The 15950-nt window shown below is 39.1% G+C and overlaps 1 protein-coding gene across 2 annotated transcripts in view; it reads left to right on the plus strand.

Annotated features, from left to right (window-relative positions):
• DOCK11 (dedicator of cytokinesis 11) overlaps window positions 1–15950 on the plus strand; it is a 525243-nt gene that overhangs the window by 308374 nt on the left and 200919 nt on the right. For both annotated transcript variants that reach the window (XM_073599152.1, XM_073599153.1), the window contains 3 exons: window positions 3651–3866; window positions 5239–5296; window positions 7024–7130. In XM_073599152.1, coding sequence (XP_073455253.1) covers window positions 3651–3866; window positions 5239–5296; window positions 7024–7130 — 381 coding nt within the window. The remainder of the gene's footprint in view (window positions 1–3650; window positions 3867–5238; window positions 5297–7023; window positions 7131–15950) is intronic.

Below are 15950 nucleotides of genomic sequence, written 5' to 3' on the forward strand. Positions count from 1 at the left end.
TGAGTTTATTTGATCACACTTGGCATCAGCTTGAAAATAAATACAAAGTTAAAACTTCATACAGCTTAATGTAGTAAAACAAAAGATATTAGGAACAAAAACCATAGTAAAAGAAAGTACAGGAAAAGAATCATCTTCTTGCTTACTCTATTGTCATAGAGGTGACTTGTTAGAATAGCTGTTTAGGAGTTAGGCTGAATATAGGCCTAAAGTAAACAAAATGTCTTCTTCAGTGTATGAAAGCGTGTATAATGTAAATGTCTCCTTCTGTGTGTGTGTGAAGAAGTGTCTCAAGAAGTGTGTGTGTAGAGCCTCGTGTTAACACTGTTTTTATACTATTTCAAATCTACAAGTCAGCAAAATGCAGCTACAAAACATATATAGCTTGAGCTAGAGAGGAAATTATCGTATTATTTATTATTCTAAATATTCACTTTGCTAATAGCTGACACGTCTTTTAAACTTCTTTGATTGACAGAAACACATAACAGTATTCTATAAAAAACCCGTAGTGTTGACCTTCTGCTAAATGGCCACTTCTTGTAAAGGATACATTCTTTAAGTAACAGAAATTCAGTTCTGTACCAAAACTTACAAAATGCATAATAAACTATAATTGAATATATATAATTTCACACAAATTCTAACTAGCTATCCAATTAAGTAACTATATTAAATAACTAGCTATATTATGGATAATCTATGATTTACTTTTTAAAAGATCTCTCCAAGCATTTTTGCTCAATTCTATAACACATTACTCCTATGTGTATTCTTATCTGTGAAACCACTGACCTACTGACCTTAGTCATAAACTCTGGACATGGAGAACTACTGGTACAAAAATACATTCACACACCTAACTATTTCAAGATCTGTCTTATGCTGAGCTAAGTGAGCTTTTCAAATACAAAGCTTAAAAGGGGACACAGACAGCATAAATACAGATCTTGGTTATAAAGCCAAATGAATACAATTATTCTACATTCACTCCCTTTGAAGAGCATATTTGGCCCAGTATCCTCCAGATCCCCTTGGGCTGCTGGGTACCCATAAAATGCCCCCTTCCCCTTTGGTTCTTTATTTTTAAATATACGCACCTTTCATCTTTCTACCACTTACTTGGTTTTACTTTAACATTCTATCTTTCACATTTTCCTTAAATAACGTGCAGCTTTTTTTAAGTTGATATGTCCTTTTTTTCCATTTTACATGTGCTAGGATTTCTGTTTAAGTTTTTCTTCCAATTTTTTGTTGGAATAAATTATATTGTGATTTCCAGGTGCAAGAACACCTTTATGCCAACCCTGATTCTTGGTGTATAACATAATAGTAGTGTCAATTTTATATGATAATATAATATTATATCATCTATTGCTAATAGTAATATACTGCTAAAATGAATTGTCCATAAAGTATATATGCTTACATGACTATGCACTAGTCATTAAAATGCAAGCTACGAGGGAAGAGCCTAGTGTATATAGCCCTGAGTAATATGATGATGCTAAATAAAGATGTAAAACTATCACACCTATAAACAAATCAACACACAAGTAGATAATGCAAACACCAGGCACATGTTATCTGTTGGCCAAGGTCATTGCACAAGGGATACTTTATTATGCTGATAATGATACTAAAGACAAACAAAGCAATAGACCCAAGCTTCAGAGGCAATCATCATCCCAAATGGAGCTTAACAGTGGTTTGACAATTTGTATTACTTAAAGTGATTGTAAAGTCTCAGTTTGTTTTCTTTAAAAATAATAAACACGTCATACTTACCTGATCTGTGCAGTGGTTTTGCACAGGGCAACCCAGATCCTCCTCTACTCAGGTCCCTCTTCGGTGCTTCTGGCCCCTCCCTCCTGTTGAGTGCCCCCACAGCAAGCAGCTTACTATGGGAGCCCCCAAGCTGAGCCACAGCTCCCTGTTTCCATTTAGACACAGAGCCCCAGTTCGACTAATTGACTTTGACAGCAGCGGGAGCCAATGGCACTGCTGCTGTGTCTCAGCCAATCAGGAGGGAGAGTCCCAGACGGCCAAGGCACTCGTGGACATCGCTGGATAGACATGGGGCTCAGGTAAGTATTAGGAGGGCTGAGGGGGGTTGCTGCACACAGAAGGCTTTTTATCTTAATGCATAGAATGCATTACGGTATAAAACCTTCTGTCTTTACAATCACTTTAAACTGCTACTGCATTCAGGGGATTCATCATTTTTTTTCAGGGCGATAGTTAAGCTGCAAAAGATTTGGTGCATTGCCCTCCAAAGATTGGCATTTAAATAAACATTTTATTACAATACAGTACTGTATAACAGTAAAGTGTTTGTAAACCCTATCAATGAACCTCCCTCCCATTTGCTCTCTTTTGGTCTGCTAAGTAAACCATTGAAGGTGTTTTATTATATCTATGCAAAAATTTATGTAGATTTTTGTCAGAAACCTTGCGAGTTGATAACATCCTGTCTGCCTGTGCACAAGAAGGGGTTTGGAGATGAGGAAAGTTCTGCATTTTTTTTAATCCATCAGACATGACATAAGCAGGGCTGACACCAAGTGCTTAGGAAATCAGAGCTGTGTTATGTCAAAGCAGAAGGTAGCAGAATGCTGGCACATTAACGGGTATTTTTCTTCATTTACAGGATAAAACACGTAAAATGTACTTGTATTCCAGAGATGTCCTAAATGATTTGTATTATTATTTTTCCTTCACGTACATTTTAAGGCTACGTTATTGCACTTTACATTTTAAAGGTTTTGTTTAGGGGTTAATTTTAATTGAAAGAGTCTCTTAATGTTATGTATTAGTTAAGCTCGTATTGTTCTGCATTAAGGGGTCACCTTTGCAAGTTTCATTAGCTGAAAACAAAATTTTCCAGCTCCCTTGTTCAATTTGGTTATCATGAATGAATGAAAATTACCCAGTAATTCTGGATTTTAAGAAACATGTAACTCACTCCCAAATGACAGCGTGGATGAGACATGTCCGCTGACATCCGACCCTGTCCGATATGCTAAAAGCAGACGGATGGCTCTACGTCCAGGTCCGTCGCTGGCGGATCGGATCGGGTGAGATCTGATGAAAATGGACATGCTGTCCATTTTCATCCGATCCCTCCATAGGCGGCAGCGGCGCCTGACAAGCTCCTCCCCGCTCAGTGAGCAGAGAGGGACCTGTCATCCGCCGGCTCAGCGGAGAGAAACGGAGTCCGCCTCGTGTGAAAGGGGGGTATATTAGCAAGTTTAATTTAAACATTTGGAATATAAAAAATTAATTATTACCTTTGAATAAATTGGCTTTCCAGGTATTTGGATTGCTGAATACTGCATCTAATTATTTATACAATAAAAACCAACATATCATGCATAAGAGATTTTCCAACAAAATGGAAAATCTCTGCTTGACAGATGACCTATCACTCTTTCTATAAGCCAGATGCCATTCAAGCAAGAATAACAATAGTTCTGAGTGTCCATCATTCTGTGACATAGACTATTCATCGTTCTTGGTGACATACTGTATATGGCCATATGGCCAAGTAGGGCTGCCCTTAATGGAATGAGAGGCCTATGACATTTTTGATTTGCACACATAAACTGTGTTATGTTCAAAGCTTTTAATGAAGATTTGTCTTCTGACAGGCCACTGCTTTTCCTTCAGAAGTCAAGGATTTGACAAAAAGAATTCGTACTGTTATAATGGCAACAGCACAAATGAAGGAGCATGAGAAGGACCCGGAAATGCTGATTGATCTTCAGTATAGTTTGGCCAAGTCCTATGCAAGTACACCAGAGCTCAGAAAGACCTGGCTGGAAAGCATGGCCAAAATCCATGTAAAGAATGGAGACTACTCAGAGGTAAATATGTAATTGAGAGCTCATAATGGAGAAGTTGACCATGTAACGAAAAACTGTTTTTTTTTAATAAAGTAAATTCTTCTGAACACAGCAGTATGATGGAGCCCAATGTATAGGGGAAGGCCTCTTGATTTTCATGGCTAAACAAATGCTTACTAATGAAAGATTTATACAACTTAATTGCTATACATACTTTGTCAGAGGATGACATCAGAGTTGAACACCTCCCTGTGAGGTCTGTCTGTTGCTGCTCTTTCCTAGCTCCTGAGTGCACATTATCACATAGCAGAGCCTCAGATTCATATATATTTCATTATTATTTTATTTGATAATGTTATGGACAATAAAGAGCTAAGAAACCATGTATGTAGCATTGTTCCAGCCTCATATTTGTCTCATCATATAAGTAAACTGTCACGTACATTGCGACTGAGCCTGACATGCAGAGGGAGGCCTCTTGTACAGCCCCGGCTCGGGGACCACTGATGTCACAACAGTGGTCGTGAGAGCGCGGTGAGGTATGAGTGCCTGTGTAGTCTTCCGCTGGATGTAGTGATGCATAGCAGGTGCGTCACCAGAGTTTGCCTGATAGCTGAAACAGTAGATGACAGCGGGAACTGCAGACCCTGGGTTGGTAGACAGCAGGCAGCGGTAGACAGTGGCTGGTAGCAGGTGCAGGAAGACTGGCGACCCACAGTAGAAGAAACTCCAGCAGGAGCTAGGCAGGGCAGATGGACAACTGGATTTGAGGTCAAACTAGCCAGGTCGGAAGCAGATGGTCAGATGCAGGCATAGACACAGACAAGGAATCGTCAGGGTACAGGCTGAAGTTGGCAACACAAGATCAGGCAAATAAGCAGAAGGCAGAGCAAAGTCCAGAGACAGGCCAAGGTCAGGGTAGGTAGATTTCAAGCAAAGTCAGGAGCAAGCCGGGTCAAACATAGAAGTCAGCAGAATCAGATACAGGAAAATGGGTACAGCTGAAGATCAGACAGATCAGACTAGTGCAGCTGCTGCACTTATATAGGCCACTTGGCGCCAGTGTCAATGGCTAATGCGCATATCGTTCCCCTGAGCACAGTAAGATGGGCACCATCAGGCCTGCGCCTGTGCATTTGCATGCGACACGGAGCTTCAGCTGCCCCAGCACGTTCCTGACATAAACCTGCTCAATAATAATTACAGATTTTACTGTTGTAGGTTTAGTAACACTTTAAGAATATTGCTAAAGGCATGTTGACAACAACAGACCGCCTACCAAAAAGCACCTTTACATATTACTGTCATGGCTAAAAAAAAAAAAAAAATGCTATGATAAATCACTATGATTAGATAATACAATATAATCCTAATATAATTTTTTCATTTGCAGACTGCAATGTGCTCCATCCATGTAGCTGCTTTGGTTGCTGAATTCCTATACCGAAAAAGTAAGTAAAAATATTTGTGTATACAGTGCTGTGAAAAAGTATTTGCCCCCTTCCTGATTTTGTATTCTTTTGCATCTTTGTCACACATAAATGATTCATCATCAAACAAATGTTAATATTACACAAGTAAATATAAAATGCAGTTTTTAAATTATGATTTCATTTATTAAGGGAAAAAAGCTGTCCAAACCTGCCTGGCCCTATGTGAAAAAGTAATTGCCCCTAAACCTAATAACTGGTTGCGCCACCCTTGGCTGTAACAACTGCAATCAAGCATTTGCGAAAACTGGCTTAGTCTTTCATCACTCATTTCACTGCGCACTCTTGTTTGCAGAATTGTTTTAATTCAGCCACATTGGAGGGTTTTCCAGCATCGACGGCCTGTTTAAGGTCACAGCATCCGAATAGGATTTAAGTCCAGACTTTGACTAGGCCACTCCATAACCTTCATTTTGTTTTGTTTTTTTGAGCCATTCAAAGGTAGACTTGCTGGTGTGTTTGGGATCATTGTCCTGCTGCATAACCCAAGTGCAGTTGAGCTTGAGGTCAGGAACTGATGGCTGGACATTGTCCTTCAGGATTTTCTATTAGAGAGCAGGAATTCATGGTTCCATCAGTTATGGCAAGTTGTCCAGGTCCTGAAGCTGCAGAGCAGCTCCAGACCATCACACTACCACTTCCTTGTGTGACTGTTAGTACAATGTTATTTTTATGAAATACTGTTATTTTTTCACCAGATGTAACGGTGCTCACACTTTCCAAAAAGCTCAACTTTTGTCTTATCAGTCCACAGAATATTTGCCCCAAAGTCTTAGGGATAAATCAAGATGTTTTGTGGCCAGTGTCTGACGAGCCTTTGTGTTCTTTTTTGGCCAGCAGTAGCTTTGGCCTTGGAACTCAACCATAGACATAATTTTTGCCCAGTCTCTTTCTTATTGTTGAATCATGAACACTGACCCTAACTGAGGTAAGTGAGGCTTGCAGTTCTTTAGATGTTGTTCTGGATTCTTTTATGACCTCCTGGATGAGTCCTCATTGCACTCTTGGAGTAATTTTGGTAGGCCGCCCCTTCCTGGGAAGGTTCACCACCGTTCCAAGTTTTCTCCATTTGTGGATAATGGCTCTCACCGTGATTGGTTGGAGTCCCAAAGCCTTAGAAATGGCTTTGTAACCCTTTCTAGACTGATACATGTCAATGACTTTTCTTGAATTTCTTTAGGTCGTGGCATGATGTGTTGCTTTTTGAGATCTTTTAGTGTTCTTCACTTTGTCAGACAGCTTCTATTTAAGTGATTTCTTGATTCAACAGGTCTGGCAGTAAGCAGGCCTGAATGTGGGAAGTGAAATTTAACTCAGTTTTCCAGAAAATGTGTTTTTTTTTCGAAGTTCATTCATGATTTAGCAAAGGGGGGCAATTACTTTTTCACATATGGCCAGGCAGGTTTGGACAACTTTTTTCCCTTAATGAATAAAATCATCATTTAAAAACAGCATTTTATGTTTACTTGAGGTTATCTTTGTGTAATATTAACATTTGTTTGATGATCTGAATCATTTTATGTGTGACAAATATGCAAAAGAATACAAAATCAGGAAGGGCCAAATACTTTTTCAAAGTACTGTATGATGGTATGTTATTAGCATATTTGTGGTATGTGAATACATTGATATTTTGATAGCTAGAGAAATACAGACCCACATAGATCAATGTCATTATCTGTTTTCAGAACTCTTCCACACTGGTTGTTCTGTGTTTAAGAAGATCACTCCCAACATAGATGAGGAAGCGGCAATGAAAGAAGATGCAGGCATGCTAGATGTGTACTACAGTGAGGTAAAGTTATCAGACTGCCTCTTCATATTAAGTATTGTTCTTGATGAATCTGGTAGCATTGAAATGTTTGCTGTTTTTGCTGTTTTTTTTGGCTTTTAGGACACACATTCTTTACCTAAATCTGAAGCTTATTCTGCTTACATTTTGCCTTCCCTAGTTCTTCATTTCCCCCCTCATCTATATAGTAATGACATTTTTAAATAAAACATTTTTGTTTTAATTACATAACTTATTTTAGACCAAGTGAAATCACCACAGTGTCCCTGTGCTTCTCTATGCAATACAGACATCATGGCTGGTGGAATGGGCTGGTAGGATGCTGTACATAGCTTCCTGGAAAACGTCACACCTCCCTGCCTCAGTAACTTCTCTCAAGAGTACTATTTATTTTCTGGGCATAATTGCAATTTGAGTTTGATAATACTGCACTTAAAGCAGTGTTAAACCCCAAAAGCAAAAATTTGATATATTGCTGCTTACCAATCCTTAGATGTGGTGGCTCTATTAGTTTTCTTTTTTTAAGCTTTTTGCCTCTGTTTCTCCTGGTGATTTGGTCAGTAACGCGCCTTCTGTAGTAGAATGCCCCCACTCTGGATAAATGAACACAGGGGGCACCTTTGAACAGCAACACTGTCAGCCTGGGGAAAAGGGAGTGTTAGAAGTACTAGTACTTTTAAATACTCTAACAAATTAAAGCTGAACTCTAGGTAATACTTGGAGCTGTCTTGTTAAGGAATGCAAGCAACCATGTGGTCAAATCTCCTCTTCCATTATATCACCATCTCCTCAATGCTCGATAGTAGCATATAAACACACAAAAAGGGGAAGATCTAATGCCCTCTGTTTAACTGCTATTTTCTGAACAAATCCAATTGCACTTACAGTGTAGTTACTGTATCTCAGACTTGGCATGCATACCAAGCAGCTGGAATCCTCAGCGGGTTCATTTACATATAGAACACTCCCATCCTCCCGACGAGTTGTTTGGATAACTGCACCCACTCACGGGATGACGTCACTATAAGCACCCATTGCTGGTGCGTGGTGCTGTTCTAATGAGACTATTTTTCACCTCCTGTAGTTTAGGTCTACCAGAGAGTGTAAGTATCTGACTTTGCACATACAGTATTCAGTAAAAGTGGAAGATAAAGTGGCAGTTGCAGTCGAGAAGAGACTGTGAAACGCATACAATTTTGATTGATGAACACTGTGGCACTTTTTTGTGTGGCATACTGTATAGTACACATGTTTTCTTAGTCTAATATGCAACAAAGGAGTAAAAACAATCACAACACAACATTGTATATAAAGCTTTATTTACATTGCATACACTCATTGTTATACTTGAGCCCTTACTTGTTTGTAATTTATGCTTATGCATTTATAATTTGAGTACAATTATGTGCAGTTTATGCTTTATTCACTGTTTATTATTAAATTGTTATTAAACCCAGGACCCTGCATTCACTATATCTGGTCTCCCACAGTACACAGGACATGGAAATGCAATGGTTTTAGTAAATATAAACTGCTAAATAGCTTTTCAGCAGTATATAGCAGTCTTGTGATTTCTATCAGTGTCTGGTGAAAGCTTTTAGGAGGAGTTTTCCTTCTCCTCTGACTGTCCTATGAGGCTGCAGGACCCATGACCCTCTGTCTTGACAGTGATGATTGTCCCTGTGCTGATCACATGCACTCTCCCAAGAAAAAAAGGAACTTTCTAGAAATACACACCAAACTGAGCATGTGCAGCTTGTCCCCAAGCCTCTGATTCTGTCTTCTCTGATCCTCCCCTTCTTCCACAGTCCCCAAACCATCTCTGGCTAGTACAGAGGCTTGGGGACAAGCTGCACATGTTCAATTTGGTGTGTATTGCTACAGAGTTTTTTTTTTTCTTGGGAGAGTACATGTGAGTCTTTTTACAAAATGTGGAGGATTAACCCCATAGGTTCCGCAGAGAATATAACAAGCATGCTTTACTGCATATACATACTAACTTTACTGTTGTGGGTTTAGTAACACTTTAACACTTATTTATACTTTTTTTTCTGATTTATAATTGTGGAGCACTTCACTAAAAGTTCTTTGCAATTGTTAAAAAATGTGTTTTTCTTTTTTTTAAAGAACAATTCCTTCATCATAACAGTCAGTGAAAAGTTAAAGTCACAAAGTCTATGTCTCTATGTATAGTTTGTAATTATGTTGTATGCGTACAGGGGGATTGCCATATCTGCTTATTATGTATTCAGGCTCTGCTTCCTGCTTTGCAATGTTACATAGCAGTTGTGCTTTACTGCTCTTTCTCACATTTAATCTAAGCCAAATAGAGGGTGACTTTAGAGGTACAGTATATGTATTAGACTAACAGGCCAGCCAGTGCTGTCATTTGTCCTCTACAAGTAGGCATCCACCAGATTTGACAAGGGTGCTGGAGACCTGAAGGGAAGAATGTAGTGCACAGTAGTAACGTGAATGTGTTGCCATTTTTTTTAATTAGTTTTGTTAAAAAATAACACTCTTACTTTGCACTTTAAATATAACATGTTGATCGCAGTGTGCCTCCTTTGTTCACATACAACCTGCCTCACATTTTACCACATTATTTTATAAGCACATGTTTAAAGGAAACCGTAATGGAAAATATTAACCTTTCCTTCTTTGTGGTTACCTTGTCTTGTCAACATGTAATAAACATTCCAGTTCCTGGGTTGGGTACAACTGTACATATAGACATGTACATTTGTTCTTTACCCTGACTGACCTAAAAGGTAACTCCACTTTTGTGGGGAAAAAATAGCAAATGAAAAAAAAAAAAAATATTGCATATATAATTGCAACACAAGTCATATTGTAATTTAACCGCTTTAATAATGGGCACTTTTACCCCCTTCCTGCCCAGGCCAATTTTCAGCTTCACACTTTGAATGACAATTGTGTGGTCATGCAAAAGACCAAAAAATGTGGGGGAAAAAAAAGTTTTTCTTAGTTTCTATCAGAAAATTATGTAAATAAGTAATTTTTCTCCTTCAGTGATGTGCGCTCATGAGGGTGCACTGATGAGGCGGCACTGAAGGGCACTGATTTGGTGGCACTAATATGCAGCACTGATGAGCACTGATAGGTGGCATCACTTGGGCGGCACAGTGGTGCAGTGGATAGCACTTTCGCCTAGCAGTAAGAAGGGTCACTGGTTCGAATCCCACCCACGACACTACCTGCTTGGAGTTTGCATGTTCTCCCTGTGCCTGCGTGGGTTTCCTCCGGGTACTCCGGTTTCCTCCCACACTCCAAAGACATGCTGGTAAGTTAATTGGATCCTGTTTAAATTGTCCCTAGTATGTATGAATGTGAGTTAGGGACCGTAGATTGTAAGCTCCTTGAGGGTAGGGACTGATGTGAATGTACAATGTATATGTAAAAGCGCTGCGTAAATTGATGGCACTATATAAGTACCTGAAATAAATAAAATAAAATAAAATCACTACTGGGCATTGTTGGGGCTGCACTGATCATCAGGGCACTGATGATCAGTACCCTGATTAGCTGTACAGGTCTCCCCTGTGAGGGGAGGCCACTGATTGGCTCTCCTCGCCTCACACTCTGTCAGTGTGAGGCGAGGAGAGCCGATAACCAGCATTTCCTTGTTTACATGTGATCAGTTGTAATTGGACACAGCTGATCACAAGGGTAAAGAGCCGCGTCATTGGCTCTTTACGGAGATCGAGGTTGCACAGTTTCCGAGGGACACAACGCACCCGCGATTGCTCTACTGTACACCCACGTGGGACTGGGGCAACAGCATCCTTGTCCCAGAACAAGAGAGCGTCCGCCCGCTGTCATTTGTCTATATGGCGGGCAGTTAATGATATTAAAAAGTGCCTTAAAAATAAAAAAATTATTTGTGTGGGAAAAAAACGCATCGCCTTTATGTCCACGATGTTTAGTTTCGAATGGTTCCCTTATCCACATGCTTTGGCGATGTCCCAAACTCCGTAGATATTGGGAAAAAGTTTTTATGACCCTAAATACAATTTCGCAAACAGAAATAATAAATACTCCTAAATTAACACTGCTGGGAATAATTCCAGATGGAATTTTACCAGTAGATATGCACATAATGGGGACTAGATTTCTCTATTTAGCCCGTAATATTATCCTACAAAAATGGACAGTTAACATCCCACCAACTCATAAACGGTGGAGTAATAAAATAAACTATATATTAAAAAAGAAAGATTAACAGATAAACATAGAGGAGTCCCCCAGAAATTCAGCAAAATCTGGCACTACTGGATTGATTCGAGCAACCTACTGTATGATGGCTTAAGTGGAGGGGTTGGTGGGGGGGGGGGGGGTTGGGGATGAGGAGATTGATCTATAACATATTAAGATGATGGGAGTTGAACAAAAACCAATTGAAAATTAATGCGAGGTGTATGTTTACTGTTGGTATGTGTGGCTAGTTTTATATGAGTTTTTGACTTTTTTTTGTATCTGTTTATGTTTCTCTTTGTGAATATGTGTATAATATGAAATGAAATGATAATAAGGTCCTCACGCTGTTTATTTGTATAAAAATTACTTTTTTATCATTTTGTATGGAATAAGCATTATAAAATATAAATTAGTGCAGCGCTAAAATCTTTAAGCAAAAAATATATTAATTAGGGGAAAACAAACTAAACCAGAAAACTAAAGCAGGCAAATTTGAAATGCTATTATTGTGAAAATTAAATCACCTAGTGATGTAAAAATACATCAGGTATACATAATTGATATGCACATAAACAAAAATGACAATGATGATCCTCAGATGTGAATCAATACACTCCACAATTGCAATAATCAGAGTGGCATATAATGTGAGTCTGTTGATCATAAGTGAAATATAACATGCGTGATAAATATTAAAATAAGTCCCAGTACACTTGCAAAAGGAAGAGAAAGAATGGCCAGTGAATAATACGATCAACACTGTGATGAGAAGAAGAGTCCCTTATCCAATGAAGCGGAACACCCAAGGTGAGTTGTCTCCTTACCAGCTAATAAGACCAATAAGTTGGTCTCACTAGGCCCAGGGAATTGGGTCTCCCAAAAACCTTAAAGATACTACAGGGCTGTTACATCTGTATCGCCAAAGAGGATAAAAGGGACCGAGGGCTGCTCCTTCTGTGGTTGGTGGTATCACTGCTTCCTCCAGGTTCCTGGGGCACTGCACAGGGCTGTTTATTTGTATAAAAATAACTTTTTTATCATTTTGTATGGAATAAGCATTATAAAAATAAAAAAAGATTTGATATAAAAAAAAAGTGCCTTAACTTTTTTAATCTGCAGTGCTTTCGTTTTCTGTAAAATTCAATGCAACATGGCAACCTGGGGGCATTCTGTACACAGTTGGTGTATGCAACGCCTCCAGAAATGTCATTTCCTGCTTGTGTGATTTTTCAATAAGTCTCCACTAAGATACAAGTCAGGTAGGTTCCTAAAAGGTTAATCGCTTCTAAAGGAATGCAGACCTTGCAGCTTTCCGCATTAGAAAACTGCAGGTGCATCAGCTAATCAATGAATGATTTTTCTTTAGCGCAGAAACAGGTAGAAAATGGCAACAAAGTTTGTTAAAATCTTTGTAATGTTCCTTGATCACGCAGAGGGGATTGTTTTTTGTTTTTTTCCTCATCAAAAGTGGAATTATTCTTTACATGGACACTAAACAATATCCAGTGTTACCATGGAGAACAATTGTAGCCACCCTCTAACAGAAAGTTGGATCGCAGCAGCAAAAAAAAAAAAAAAAAAAGTAATTTCCAGGTTTGCAGGAAGCTTAGAACAAAAAAGTCCCCTTTTTAGTTAAAAATACATACAGTTGTACTCATAAGTTTACATACCCTGGCAGAATTTATGATTTCTTGGCCATTTATCAGAGATTATGAATGATAACACAAAAACTTTTCTTTCACTCATGGTTAATGTTTGGCTGAAGCCATTTATTATCAATCAACTGTGTTTACTCTTTTTAAATCATAATCACAACAGAAACTACCCAAATGACCCCGATCAAAAGTTTATATAACCCAGTTCTTAATACCATATATTGCCCCCTTTGACATCAGTGACAGCTTGAAGTCTTTTGTGGTATTTGTTGAGGAGGCTCTTTATCTTCTCAGATGGTAAAGCTGCCCATTCCTCTTGGCAAAAAGCCTCCAGTACCTGTAAATTGTTGGGCTTTCTTGCATGAACTGCACGTTTGAGATCTCCCCAGAGTGGCTCAATGATATTGAGGTCAGGAGACTGAGATGGCCACTCCAGAACCTTCACTTTATTCTGCTGTATCCAATGACAGTTTGACTTGGCCTTGTGTTTTGGATCATTGTCATGTTGGAATGTCCAAGTACGTCCCATGTGCAGCTTCCTGGCTGATGAATGAAAATGTTACTCCGGTATTTTTTGATAACATACTGCATTCATCTTGCCATCAATTTTGACCAAATTTCTTGTGCCTTTGTAGCTCACACATCCCCAAAACATCTGTAATCCACCTCAGCGTTTCACAGTAGGAATGGTGTACCATTCATCATAGGCCTTGTTGACTGCTCTCCAAATGTAGCGTTTATGGTTGTGGCCAAAAAGCTACATTTTTGTCTCATCACTCAAAATGACTTTGTTCCAGAAGGTTTGAGGCTTGCCTCTGTGCTGTTTAGCGTATTGTAAGCAGGATACTTTGTGGCATTTGTATAGTATTGGCTTTCTTCTGGCAACTCAACCATGCAGCCCATCTTTCTTCAAGTGCATCCTGAAACAGCCACACCACAAGTTTTCAGAGAGTCCTGTATTTCATCTGAAGTTATTTGTGGGTTTTTCTTTGTATCCCAAACAATTTTCCTGGCAGTTGTAGCTGAAATTTTAGTTGGTCTACCTGACCTCAGTTTGGTTTCAACAGAACCCCTCATTTTCCACTTCTTGATTAGAGTTTGAACACTGCTGATTGGCATTCTCAATTCCTTGGATATCTTTTTATATCCCTTTCCTGTTTTATATAGTTCAACTACCTTTTTCCCGCAGATCCTTTGACAATCCTTTTGCTTTCGCCATGGCTCAGTATGCAGAAACATCAGTGCACCACTGAATGAAAGATGCAAGGGTCTACCAGGAGTCCAAAATCATTGACCTTTTATACACACACACACACTAATTACAAGCAGACAGATCACAGGTGAGGATGGTTACCTTTAATAGCCATTCAAACCCCTTTGTGTCAACTTGTATGCATGTTATCAGGCCCAAATCACCAGGGCATGTAAACTTTTGATCAGGGTCATTTGGGTAGTTTCTGTTGTGATTGTGATTTAAAAAGCGTAAACACAGTTGATTGATAATAAATGACTTCAGCCAAACACTAACCATGAGTGAAAGAAATGTTCTGTGTTATCATTCATATTCTCTGAAAAGAGGCCAAGAAATCATAAATTCTGCCAGGGTATGTAAACTAATGAGCACAACCTGTACTATTTTGAAAATATTTAGTTTAGTGTCATTTAGAGCCAGTTTGTAGTAACCTGCAACATCATTACAGAATCCAAAATAATTTTGAAATTGTACTGTTTAGATTTTTTTAAAGTCAGTATTTTTATAAGGTTTGAAACCAAAACCATGTCCTCATGTTCAGCAGTATTGCAGACATGGGGGAAGGTGTTTGTTTCCACCATACCTGAAGGTTTGGGCTTTTCAGGGGGCCCCCAGCACGCTGGGAGTGGCGGGTTTACATTGTAAGTGACCCATTATGGTGCCTACTGTGCATCTTTCTCACTGCTATGGATTCTGTGATTACGTTATAGGTTCACACTAATGAATAAGCTAATAAATATCCTAAATTGTGTAAAGATTTTAAGACAGTTTATATAAACTGCAATGGAACTACCAGTAAATACGTGTACGCAGAGAAAGTCCCTTAATGACTCCACACAAAGTTCACATTTCCTTTTCTGAATAGTTTCAGAATGTAAATATTTATCACAATGGTGTGGGAGGGAGAATATGACCGTCCCTGGCTGTTTTCTAGGGTGAATGGATATGCGTCATTTATGTACAATATCTAGCAGTATGTAGAGTACAGTTATGGAAGGTTCATGCTGCTGTTTCCTCCTGCCGCTCCTCATCTGTTCCTTTTTTTTTTTTTTTTATCTATATGAGGAGCTAGCAGGCAGATAAGACATTCAAAAGATCTGTTTACCTGGGACTGGCATAAAATGGATCCCCATAAACTCTGGAAACCATGCAGCACAAAATACGAAAGGCCTTTGTGATGTACGCTCCTGCCTTCTGTATCATCTTCATTCCTTTGAAGAAGTGATGGGACACTGATATGAACTAAAGTTAAAGCGGAGCTCCAGGCTCTGTCAGAAAAAATACTGTAGCTGCTGACTTTTAATATTAGGACACTTAGCTGTCCACAAATCCAGAGGTGTCTTCACCTCAGCCTTGTGGCAAATGTGACAGTGGAGGGGGGAGGAGGCATATTAGCGGCATTTCCTCTTTTGGGTGGAGCTCTGCTTTAACCTTTTTTACCTAAACTTAACCTTGTTACCATTGAAAAGAGAAGTACAACTCTATTGCAAACCTGTCAGAAACTGTAGTTTGTTGGCTCAAAGGGTCTGTGCTCCCAAGCTGGTGTTCTGGTTTTTGACAATAACCAGAGAATTATAGAAGATATCAGTGATTAATTCATGATGCAACATCCTAAGTACAAGACAAGACAGGGGTTCCCCTTGGGTTTGGACTTTACCGGCACTCAATACATGTAACAGTCGTATTAAAGTAGAGTAG

This window comes from Aquarana catesbeiana, linkage group LG09 (genome assembly GCF_042186555.1).
Source record: "Aquarana catesbeiana isolate 2022-GZ linkage group LG09, ASM4218655v1, whole genome shotgun sequence".
In the NCBI taxonomy this organism is placed as follows: Eukaryota; Metazoa; Chordata; class Amphibia; order Anura; family Ranidae; genus Aquarana; species Aquarana catesbeiana.